At 40.3% G+C, this 12,000-nt stretch overlaps 1 protein-coding gene across 4 annotated transcripts in view; it reads left to right on the forward strand.

Annotated features, from left to right (window-relative positions):
* Positions 1-586: 586 nt before the first annotated feature.
* The window catches only part of GPR89A (G protein-coupled receptor 89A), a 47,013-nt gene continuing 35,599 nt past the window's right edge, over positions 587-12,000 (forward strand). For 2 of the 4 annotated variants that reach the window (XM_070467209.1, XM_070467210.1), the window contains exons 1-3: positions 588-766; positions 9,577-9,636; positions 11,022-11,125. In XM_070467209.1, coding sequence (XP_070323310.1) covers positions 725-766; positions 9,577-9,636; positions 11,022-11,125 — 206 coding nt within the window. In that variant the 5' untranslated portion in view covers positions 588-724. Of the gene's footprint in view, positions 767-9,576; positions 9,637-11,021; positions 11,126-12,000 lie in introns of all 4 variants that reach the window. The other 2 variants (XM_070467211.1, XM_020904146.2) reach the window with 2 other exon arrangements.

Below are 12,000 nucleotides of genomic sequence, written 5' to 3' on the forward strand. Positions count from 1 at the left end.
CCTTTATATTCTTCCCTCTTTATGCCATTGTTTGTGGACTCAAGTTAAGTTGTGACATGTTGAACACAATGCCTGATTTGTGGTATAATACATTATTATTAACTTAACCATTTTAAGGACTTCCCTGGTGGCTCAGAGGGTAAAGCGTCTGCTTACAATGCGGGAAACCCGGGTTCTATCCCTGGGTCGGGAAGATGCCCTGGAGAAGGAAATGGCAACCAACTGCAGTATTCCTGCCTGGAAAATCCCATGGACGGAGGAGCCTGGTAGGCTACAGTCCATGGGGTCGCAGAGTCGGACACGAGTCAGAAAACTTCACTTTCTCTATTATAAAAGAGAATTAAAATAAGATGTTATCTCAGGCCCCACCTCCGTTAGCCTCAGAAGTGGAAATGCTATCCTTCATTACGTCTGCTTTTGAATTTTCAGACCTCGTTGCTGTACTTTGCTCCTTTTGGCCAGGCCCCCTCTAATTAAGCCCCGCCCCCAGGAAGTTCCCCTGGCCCCGCCCCCCGCTCTCAGCTCCTCAGCGTCCCTCCCACTCGTAGTCCGAGGCGGGAAGCGCTGGACGTAGTTGCTGATTGGCTGGCTGGGGCGCAGCTTGATGGCGTCGGGCTGGCGAGTCCAGGCCCCCGGGCGACTGCCGCCTGTGTGAGGGGGCCCGGGACCTAGCGTGCTGTGGCTTTGGGGAAAGTGGAGGCACGAGCCCTCCTTACTCTTCGCCATGAGTTTCCTAATCGACTCCAGCATCATGATTACTTCCCAGGTGAGCCACCGCGTCCCGCCTCAGGACTCCTCAACTTCTCTCCCGAGTCGTCTTCTCCAGGCCTGGTGATGCGGGCTGGCTCGGAGTCTCGCCCTTCTCGCCTGCCTCTCCCATGCTCAGAGCTCCGAGAGGGGGTGGGATTTGCTGCGTCCGGCTCCCTGCTCCCTCGCTGTCAGGAGGAGTCCCGCGGCCGTCCGCGCTCCCACTCATACTCCATTCCTCCTCACTCCATGCTACCCCACCCCCCGGTTTCCTTCCCACTTTGGGGAGAGGTCAGGTGGCCTTAGGGCTCAGAGACGGTGCCGCGAGAAGGGAGCTGTCCCCAGAGCGCCCCGAAGCTCTGGGCTACGCGGCTGATCCATGGGTTAGGGAAGAGTGTAGTTCCGGGTGCGGAGTGCGCCACTCGCCAATCCGGCTGGCTCCTGGGGACACGTGAGGGCTTTGTTGGTTAGTTGTCAAATTCTGAAGCCGGATATGGAGGGATTTGCCGCCGTCACTTCAGAGATCTTCTAAGTATCAGTTTTCGTTTGTACAGTAGTACCTACAATGTGTGTCCTCTGTTTGCGGCCACGTTTTCGGATCTTTCTCTGAACCTCTTTCCTTCCAGATTAGCCATCTTTATTCATTCGTACAGTCAACAAACACGTTTATGGAGCATTATATAAAGTTGAGGATACACACCTAAGTAAGACACTGACTTGTCCCTGCCGTATAGAAACTTCGTCTAGTGAGCTTTTTGTTTTTACTATGTAAATTTTTTTAGTTACTCTTATTTTCTCCACAGTATTTATCATAGCACTGATATCATTTATGTATTCATTTATTTATGAACTTTTTTTTTTGAGAGCCTGTCTTTTTAATAGCTCTATCCTCCCTCCAGGTGCAAACGCACAATAAGTATTTATTGGCCAACTGTTAAAATTTGTAGAAGCTCAGACTACCTAATTACTGATCTCCCCCCTACCTCATTTCTCCACTAACAAGGTATTTTTCTTTAATTGCTCTTTTTTACAAGTGGCACATGACAGAAACGGTTCCTTCTAGGAGTTTAAAGTAAACTAAATCTTAGGTTTTCTGGGTTTTGTTTGTTTTTTCTGTTTGTATTACTTTATCCTAATGCTTCTGCCTTTGAAGTGGAGCATTGTCCCTGTTTCTTGAAAAAGTTTTATTGAAATACTTTACAGAGTATGAAACAAGTAACATCCCGATAACAATAATTTTTTTATTTTTAAATTTACCACCTTTTATAAGTTTTCATAACTATTGCTTTTATTGGGTACATAATATTCAAATGTATCAATGTACAAAAATCTAGACATGTAATTCTCTTGCTTTTCTAACTTTTCTAAGGCTTCCTGTTTGCCTTTTATGACAACTCAGGGTTATTTTTAGCCCCAGTATCGACCCAGGAAAAATGACAATATTTAAGTAGCATTTTTTTCATTTAGAATAAAAATAAGAATGTCATTGAGGAAATTGGTATTGTATTGTAACCTTTAAGATTTATAGCATGGATATGATAAGCCAAGAAAGTGGCTTTCTGATCTTATGTGCCATATAATATTTTAACTTCACGCATGCATTAACATGCAGTATTAAATTTAATTCTCAAAGCTGCTGTTTACAAACGAGGAACTAAGACCCAAAAGAATCCTTTGTGTGGTATGTTCTCTGTCCAAATATTTATGTGGCTACTTCATCATCATTTAGATATCAGTAAAAATGACACTTCAGGGAGGCTTTACCTGATTCCCTGCTCCTAGTCAAGGTTAACATCCATTCCAGCCACCTTCTGTCTCATGTCCTTGTTTTAGTTTCTTCTCATATCTGTCACTACTGTTTGTGTTTGTTAGAGTTGAACTCCATGAGTTCCAGGATACTCTCTGTCTTGTTTCTGCTGTATTTCCCAGTATCTAGATCAGTTTCTGGCACATAGTAGAGGCCTTTTTGTTGTTGTTGAGTTGCTAAATTGTGTCTGACTCTTTGCAACCCCATGGACTGTAGCCCACCAGGCTCTTTTGTCCGTGGGATTTCCCAGTCAAGAATACTGGAGTGGGTTATCATTTTCTTCTCCAGGGGATCTTCCCAATCCAGGGATGGAACCCATGTCTCCTGCACTGCAGGTAGATTCTTTACCACTGAGCCACCTGAGAAGCCCTATAGTAGAAGCCTAATAAATATTTAATAAAAAGCACCTTTCTGGAGAGGTGTAATTGCCTTAGAAACATCTCCCCCTCATTTTTCATGTTTTATATGAACTGAATGATTTATTTGAAAGGAAATCTGAAATCAGAGGTCATATATTGAAGCTGGTTCACCCCAGGCAACATCTTGGTATAGAGATTGTTCATCATTCCACAGGATGAAGTTCGCATCCTTAATTGGCTTATGTGGTCTCTTATGATGAGACTCAGCTCTTAACCTCTTCAGCCTTGGCCTTCACCGTTTCTCACTTAAGTTTATACACTAGCCTTACTGAACTTCTTTTAGTCCCTTAACCTGGCCATGCTATCATGCCTCCAGGTTTCCGCCAGGCTGTTCTCTTTCTGGACCTTTTCCCAAACTCCTTTCTCCCGACTGACTCCTACTCAGCCTTTGTTTCTCAGCATGGATATCCAAAAACCTCTTCCAGACTGGACTAGATATCCCTTGACATGTTTTCCTAGTACCCTTTGCCCACTTCCCTTGTAGTAGCACTATCGCACTGTTTCATAATTCCTTGTCTATCTCCTCCATAGATTACAAATCTTGAGAGCAGTGTCCATGCTATCTTGTTCACCCTTCTACCCTTAATACTTGGTACATATTAGACACCAATAAATGTTTGTTAAATAAAAGTATAAATAAATGATCCAAGAAAGGAATCTTTTTCTAGTCAGTTCTTTAAACTATCCTCCTAATGGCCTTTTTTTTTTTTTTAATCTGTAGCTAATTTTCAATTTAGGAGTTATCTTTTGTGAAAGCAACTGTTATTTAATCTGTTTTCAGCCTTCTCTACAGTTATAAGACTTATCAGTTCCAAAGTACACTCTTAAGTCTCAAAGTCAAGACTGCACAATTTCAAAAATATTCTCTTTTTTTAATAAATGCAGTGCACATTCTTATTTTATTTGCAAAATGTTTAAAATTGTTTTTCCTTTTGTGTGCTTTTTAGATCCTGTATAATCTTGCCAGAATTTGTATTAATCTTGGACTTCTTGAATTTTTCTGGTATTTTTTTATATTAGTTGTGTAGAAGTCTTTTTAAACTTTTTTTTGTCAAACCCACAATGAAATACAAAGGTGCATATCTCTTTTCTCTTTTTCTCCCATTTCCCACCACCTCATATAGACATCGATTTCATTTGTTTTCTTTTCCTTGTCTAAAGTCCCATTTCAGAGTGATCTTGGTGAAATATTTTATTTTTTATTATCCATCTCACCATATACACTACTCTTTAAATGCCTAACTTCAACTGCAGTCATGACTTCAGAAATCATTTAAATATGGGCTTCCCTGGTGGCTCAGAGGTTAAAGTGTCTGCCTGCAATGAGGGAGACTTGGGTTCGATCCCTGGGTTGGGAAGATCCCCTGGAGAAGGAAATGGCAACCCACTCCAGTATTCTTGCCTGGAGAATCCCATGGACGGAGGAGTCTGGTGGGCTACATTAGCCCATGGGGTCGCAAAGAGTCGGACATGACTGAGTGACTTCACTCACTCACTCACTCACTCTAAACTATGAATTTAAATGTCTCCACTGGTGATGATTTAAAATAGCCAAGGGATCTCATAAGTAGTCTAGGGGTGTTTGTCCTAAACTATTCACTCTCTTCCTTTTCTACTCAGTCTGAAATCATGGATCCAAGCTCCTTCATATTCACTTGTTTCTTTGCCTACATGTAAAGTTGACAATTGGATCACTGCTGTAGTTTTGTCTACTGCTAACTCAGGAGCCAATACTTTGTTTTGGCCACCTGATGCAAAGAGCTGACTCATTGGAAAAGACCCTGATGCTGGGAAAGATTGAAGGCAGGAGGAGAAGGGGACGACAGAGGATGAGATGGTTTGATGACATCACCAACTCGATGGACATGAGTTTGAGTAAGCTCTGGGAGTTGGTGATGGACAGGGAAGCCTGGTGTGCTGCAGTCCATGGGTCTCAAAGAGTCGAACACGACTAAGCAGCTGAACTGAACTCAGGAGCCTGAAGGCTTTCGTAGAAAATCACATATGTGCAGATTGCTGATGCCTTGAGTTTATGGACATCCTCAGGTCATTGACTTTTTTTTTTTTTCCTTGACTTTAATCAACTCCTTGTTCCCTTCTCTTCATAAGTTCTCTGAGTTTTTAATCACTCTTTTCAAAGCCCCTTTTTTCAATTTCACCTCTCCTGCCCTTAGCAGATGACCTCGCCTCCTACTTGATCAACAAAAGTGAGGCCAAAAGGTGTGAGCTCTTTCTACATCTTAATCTAAGCAGTTGTCTGTGTCCATAACCATTCTCAACTCCTTTCCTCCCATGTCAGAAGATAAGGTGCCCCTTACTCCTGTTTAAAGCCATGTTTTCCACATGTGCCTTTGATTGTGGAGCAGCTTATTGTGAAGTGATTATAAGCAGAAGCTTTGGAGTCAGCCACACAGACTTCAGCTTGATCTTGATTCTGACACCCACTATAAATGAGTTAACTTCTGTTAAACCTCGGCTCTTTCTGTAATGCTGCTGCTAAGTCGCTTCAGTTGTGTCCGACTCTGTGCGACCCCATAGACGGCAGCCCACCAGGCTTCCCCGTCCCTGGGATTCTCCAAGCAAGAACACTAGAGTAGGTTGCCATTTCCTTCTCCACTGCATGAAAGTGAAAAGTGAAAGTGAAGTCGCTCAGGCGTGTCTGACTCTTAGCGACTCCATGGACTGCAACCTATCAGGCTCCTCTGTCCATGGAATTTTCCAGGCAAAAGTACTGGAGTGGGGTGCCATTGCCTTCTCCTATCTCTGTAATGAGGACAATCAAACCTACCTTGTCAAGTTTTTATTATTTAATGTGATTGCAAGGCTAAGCACTTAGTGTTCCTGGAATATACTAAATGGTCAGTAAAAGATAGCTGTTGCTAATAGTAACTCACATCCAGTTTCTTCTCATATTAGTTTATCTCTTTACCGCTTTCTTCCCCTTGGCCTATGAATTTTTCTCTTTACCCACATTCTCCTTTAGGCTACGGTCTGATGTTTTCTGTCTTTCTCATTCTTGGCTGTCCCTTGAGTAATCTGTGTTTATTGTCTCTACTGCGTTACCCCCCATGCACCCCCAACCCGGTGAAGTCTAGTTCCTGCCTCCACCTCACTACTCAAACTTTTCCTTAAGGTCAGCATTGACTTCTCAGTTGCCAAATCCTTTGAACATTTTTCAATCCTGGTTCTGTTGTCCATCTGCTTTTTTAACATGTCTTTAAACTCTATTCCCTTTAGTTTCAGGATACCACACTGTTTTGGCACCTGTTATTTCTCTGACCATTCCTTCTCTATCTCCTTCCCGGTCTCTTCTTCCCATTCCAACTCTCTACTATTTTCTTCTTGGCATATTGCTCTCTTCACTCTATATACTATTCATGAATGATCTCATATTCTTTGATGGTTTCAACTCTCAGGTGGATCTCAGCCCTCCCTTCATAATCTTTTATGTCAACCTGGATGGCCCTCAAGCACTTAGCATATCTAAAAATGAACCTATCATCTTCTTGTCTCTCATCCACACTCCCCAAATTTTTTTCCTCCAGTCGTCTTTATATAAAGTGGATGGCCTCCTTCTTCATCCTATATTCCAAACTGCTGCTGCTGCTAAGTCGCTTCAGTTGTGTCCGACTCTGTGCGACTCCTTAGACGGCAGCCCACCAGACTCCTCCGTCCCTGGGATTCTCCAGGCAGGAACACTGGAGTGGGTTGCCATTTCCTTCTCCAATGCATGAAAGTGACAAGTGAAAGTGAAGTCGCTCAGTCGTGTCTGACTCTTCGCGACCCCATGGACTGCCGCCTACCAGGCTCCTCTGTCCATGGGATTTTCCAGGCAAGAATACTGGAGTGGGTTGCCATTGCCTTCTCCAATATTCCAAACTAGTCATCCTTAATTCCTCCCTGCTGATTTTACCTTCGAAGTACTCAAATCCATTCCCTCCTCTCCAACCACTGATGTTTTAGTTCAGTTCAGTTCAGTTGCTCAGTTGTGTCCGACTCTGCAACCCCATGAACCACAGCACACCAGGCCTCCCTGTCCATCACCAACTCCCAGAGTTTACCCAAACTCATGTCCATTGAGTCAGTGATGCCATCCAACCATCTCATCCTCTGTCGTCCCCTTCTCCTCCTGCCTTCAATCTTTCCTAACATCAGGGTCTTTTCAAATGAGTCAACTTTTCACATCAGGTGGCCAAAATATTGGAGTTTCAGCGTCAACATCAGTCCTTCCAATGAACACTCAGGACTGATTTCCTTTAGGATGGACTGGTTGGATCTCCTTGCAGTCCAAGGGACTTTGAAGAGTCTTCTCCAACACCACAGTTCAAAAGCATCAATTCTTCTGCGCTCAGCTTTTTTTATAGTCCAACTCTCACATCCATACATGACCACTGGAAAAACCAATTTTACTGTTTTAATTCAGGCCTTTATTATCTCTCATCTGAACTGCTGCAGCGACCTCCTGTTATGTTTCTTTCTCTACAGTGTTGTTGCCTCCATAGTTTCTCTGTAAAGTAAACCTGGCCCTGTCTTTTCCATCCTTAAATAACTCATCACCTACAGACTGTGATTCAAGCTCTTTACAGTGACCTTTGGGGCTTTCCGTCATTGGTCCTCTATTCATCCCCTCTTTGCCTCATTTTTAACCACTTTTTCCTTTGAATTTTGTCTCCCAGCAGCACCAAACCATGTGCAGTTACCAGTATACCATGCTATTTCCCACCTCTGTGCCTTTACTCATGCTCTGTGCTGTCTGAAAAAGAAGACCTGTCCACTCCCACTGCCTGTCTTTTACCTGCCTAATTCTTTTTCAACACTTTAAGAGAGTGTTTGGTTCTTTTGTTTGTTTTAAAATATTTTAGGGACAGTGGGAACCTTCGAGTGTATGGGAATACCTTGAAGTCTCTCTCTAGAAAAATGCATATAATCCTCAAATTTGCACATGATACCAGGTTTTAACTCTAAATTAAAACCTCCTTCAGCCAAGGTATTAGCTTCCCCGGAAAAATCTGTCCTAACCCCATACCAGATTTGTTTAGTCTCCCTCTTTCATATTCTTTAACAATATCATGTGCGTGTCTCTATCATTGCATGTCCCATATTACACTATAATTATTTAGTGTCTTCACCACTATGCTATACCTCCTTGAGAGTAGTAACAATCTTACTCATCTTTGTGTCCTCATCAATTAGCACAGTACATAGAAGTTGTTACCAAAGTATTGAGATTGAATGTTCCTGAAGAACAAGCCATCTTTCACTGTGCACCATTTATCCATTCAGCAAACATTTATGGGGAGCCTGCTATGTGCTGGGCATTGTGCTGGGTGCTAAAATACAGATTGACAAGACAAACGTGACCCTTATCCTCACAGAACTTAAAGTGTTTTTAAAAAGAATATATTTAAATTAGACATTAAAAAACTATGTGGCAAGTGCCTTGGTAAGGGAAATACAAGGTAGGATAATAGGATTATGTAAAAAGAGCAAGTTATCTGTATTTCAGAGGCCAGCGAAGGCATTCTAGAGGTAATAATAGTTAAGATTTGCAGGATAAGTAACGAGGGAACTGGAGAGAAGCTCCTGTCAAAGGATAACATCTGCAAAGGTCTTGGTATGAAAGAATGTTATATCTAAAGAAGTACAGGCAGTTCCATATGGCTGAAAACATGAATTTGGTAGATACGAGGGACACAGTAAGAGGAGGAAGAATCTGCTAAACCATACTCGAGAGTTCACACTTGCCGCTGAAGTGAGTTGGAAGGCATAAAAGAATTTTATTCTGAAATAATGCCACTCGCAGCAACATGGATGGACCTAGAGATTATCAAACTAAGTAAATCAGAGAGAAAGACAAATATCATATGATATCACTTATATTTGGAATCTAAAATATGACACAAATTTACTTATGAAATAGAAACAGACTCACAGACATAGACAACACACTTATGGCTACCAATGGGGAAAAGGGGTGGGGGAGGGATAAATTTCAGAGTTTTCAGCAGATGCAAATTGTTATATATAAAATAAGCAACAAGTTCCTACTGTATAGCACACTATTGGAAACCATATCCAATATCCTGTAACAAACCATAATGGAAAGGAATATGAAAAACAATATGTATGTATGTATGTGTGTGTGTGTATATGTATATGTGTATGTATAACTGAATACACCAGAAACTAACACAACCTTTTAAAGCAACTATAATTTTTAAAAAGAATTTTATTCTTTGATGACATTCCTAGCCAATACAAGAAGAGGAGTCGTGTCAGAGTATGTGTATGTGGAGAAGGTATTTACCAGTGAAAAATAAATGAGCTTTAGAACAATGAACAGAACTGTCATGTGGCTACTATCTTAATTTGTGCCCAACTTAAAACATGTTCTAAAACAAGGATAATTTCAAAAATTGAAGAGCATTTCAACATCTGGTCCACTGTTGAGGACTTTAATAAGTAGGTATTATATGAGTGGATGTCACCATTAATCTCTAAAATAAGCTAGTTAGGCAACCTTTTATCATAAAATAGTCTGTAAAAGGCATTTCTCAAAAGATTATGTATTGACATGTTGATCTTCTATCTTTTCTCCTCCAGATACTTTTCTTTGGATTTGGGTGGCTTTTTTTCATGCGACAGCTGTTTAAGGACTACGAGGTAAGAAGAGATCATTTTGATTATGCTAATATTATACAAATTTATTGTTTTAAATGGGAAAAGAAAAATACCTCCATTAAAGAAAAAATCATGTTTGAGAAAGACAATTATCATATCACTTATATGTGAAATCTAAAAAAAATGATACAAGTGAACTTACTTACAACATAGAAGTCCACTCACAGACATAGAAAACAAACTCACGGTTACAATGGGGAAAGTGGAGGAAGGGGGGAAGGGGATAAATTGGGACTTTGGGTTTACAGATATACACTACTACGTATAAAATAGATAAGTAACAAGGATCTACTGTATAGCACAAGGAATTGTATTCAGTATCTTGTAAAAACCTATAATGGAAAAAATCTGAAATATGTGTGTGTATATATATATATATGAATCACTTTGCTGTACACCTGAAACATTTTAAATCAGCTATACTTCATTATGCTTGAACTTTCATGACCTGTGATGGTCAAAAACAAATTTAAAAAAGATAATCATATTCACTCCCAAGATGGGAAGCTTTTGCTACTATACTATATAATTCTTAAATTGGAGAATATAATTAAGCTTAGTTGATTTTTTTTTTTTAATGCTAGTCGAATATAGCCCAGAAGCCAGGATCAAGAAATATCATGGTTTAGTCATATTAGTATACGCACCAATAGCAAATAGTTCTTTGGGAGAGAATTTAACTTGTAATGTCTCATAGATGTACTCATTCATTTTGGTATCTGGCATTCAGTGTTAATTATCAGTCTGACATCCTAAGTTAATTCTAAGGCTGGTCTGATTAATATCTTAGGGTTTGAATTCAGAAAGATGACAGCCTACACTGGACATTTCCTGATTAATCTTCCTCATTTAGTAATAAGCTCAACGGTCATGGACTATTTGGGGTCATTTCTAGTATGTTCTCCATTAAACTTCCCCAGGGAGTTTGAGTTGTCTAAAAGAGCCCAGAATTCTAGAGATTCTGTTCTGCTCACTACTGCCTCCTAGGAGAGGTTCTAAAACTGTTTTAAGGTCTGTGCAGAATGTTGAAACCCTTTTAGAACTAACCTGTATATCTAAATCTGTCATTTTTTGTCAGTGTACATCAGGAATTCTAAGTGCTGCTTCTGACCTTGTCACTTCATCTTCTTGTGCTTTAAATTTTTCATCCACAAGAGGATGATGGTAATAGTGACCTATGAATTAGAAGTACAACCTATTTTCATCTATTCTTTTAGCTCTAGATAGATTACTGTCATGGTCCTGTTTCTAATAACTTGAGAATTTCTTCACAATAAGTTTTCTGACTTGTAATCAGAAACTTGTAAGCATCAACTCAATATTTCACACAAGGAAATGACTTTTAGTCTCTATTTGACTTTTAACAGGTGCGTCAGTATGTGGTACAGGTGATCTTCTCTGTGACTTTCGCATTTTCTTGCACCATGTTTGAGCTCATCATCTTTGAAATCTTAGGAGTATTGAATAGCAGGTGAGTAAGAGTACTAATTAGGTCTCCTCTTAAAGAGACCTATGTTACTTTCTTTATGGTGGAAGATTTACTAGGATCCTGTAGCTGAAAAAAATCCACTGTGTAGTGAGTTTAGTCTCAGTAACTGTAATAATCATAGCAAATATGGTTTCCAGGCACCTAGTAACTGGCTTGACAAAGATTGTGAAATAGCAGGAAAACAAGTCTGAACATTAGTTCTGAAGTACTAATTGAGACTGGGTTGTGAGAACCTAGGTCCCAGCGTTTACTACAAGAAGCTTTATTTTTCTCAAGCTGCTCTCTGATTGAATCCCAAGAAGAGCCCTTCACATTGTCCTGCTGACAGAGAAATCTCTACCTGAAAAGATCCAAATTCCTCAGAGCTAGTTAAGGGCTTCGATGAAGATTGAACTCCAGTTCTTACCAATCTAGTTAATTTTGTTTATTTCATAGGCATGTTCAAGTCTGATTGAACTTAAGAGTGTTCTTTAAAGCATTTTTAAAAAGTAACTCCTGTCCTCCTCCAAAAAATAGACCTGTTAGTTTATTGAACAATCTATCCAAAATATTTCTTGCTTGTTAAACTGCGAGCTTCCTTTTTTTAGGGGCCAGTATTCGTATTTAGAGTACATCAGCTATTCTGTGTAGAGTTTTGTTGTACTTTTTTTTAATCACTACATGGAAAAGTCTTAAGAATAAAGTGGCATCAGCTCTGTAGTCAGGAATCAATGCTGAGCTAAGCTGTGTAACTCATTATATATAGACCCCTGACTCTTGAGACTTATAAAGAGATTATATTCTCAAATTCCTATTTTGAGAATCAGAGTTGATGATTATAGTCTCTTGATGGATAAATTAAGAACTTGTATGGCAAA

Source organism: Odocoileus virginianus, chromosome 5, assembly GCF_023699985.2.
Source record: "Odocoileus virginianus isolate 20LAN1187 ecotype Illinois chromosome 5, Ovbor_1.2, whole genome shotgun sequence".
Lineage (NCBI taxonomy): Eukaryota > Metazoa > Chordata > Mammalia > Artiodactyla > Cervidae > Odocoileus > Odocoileus virginianus.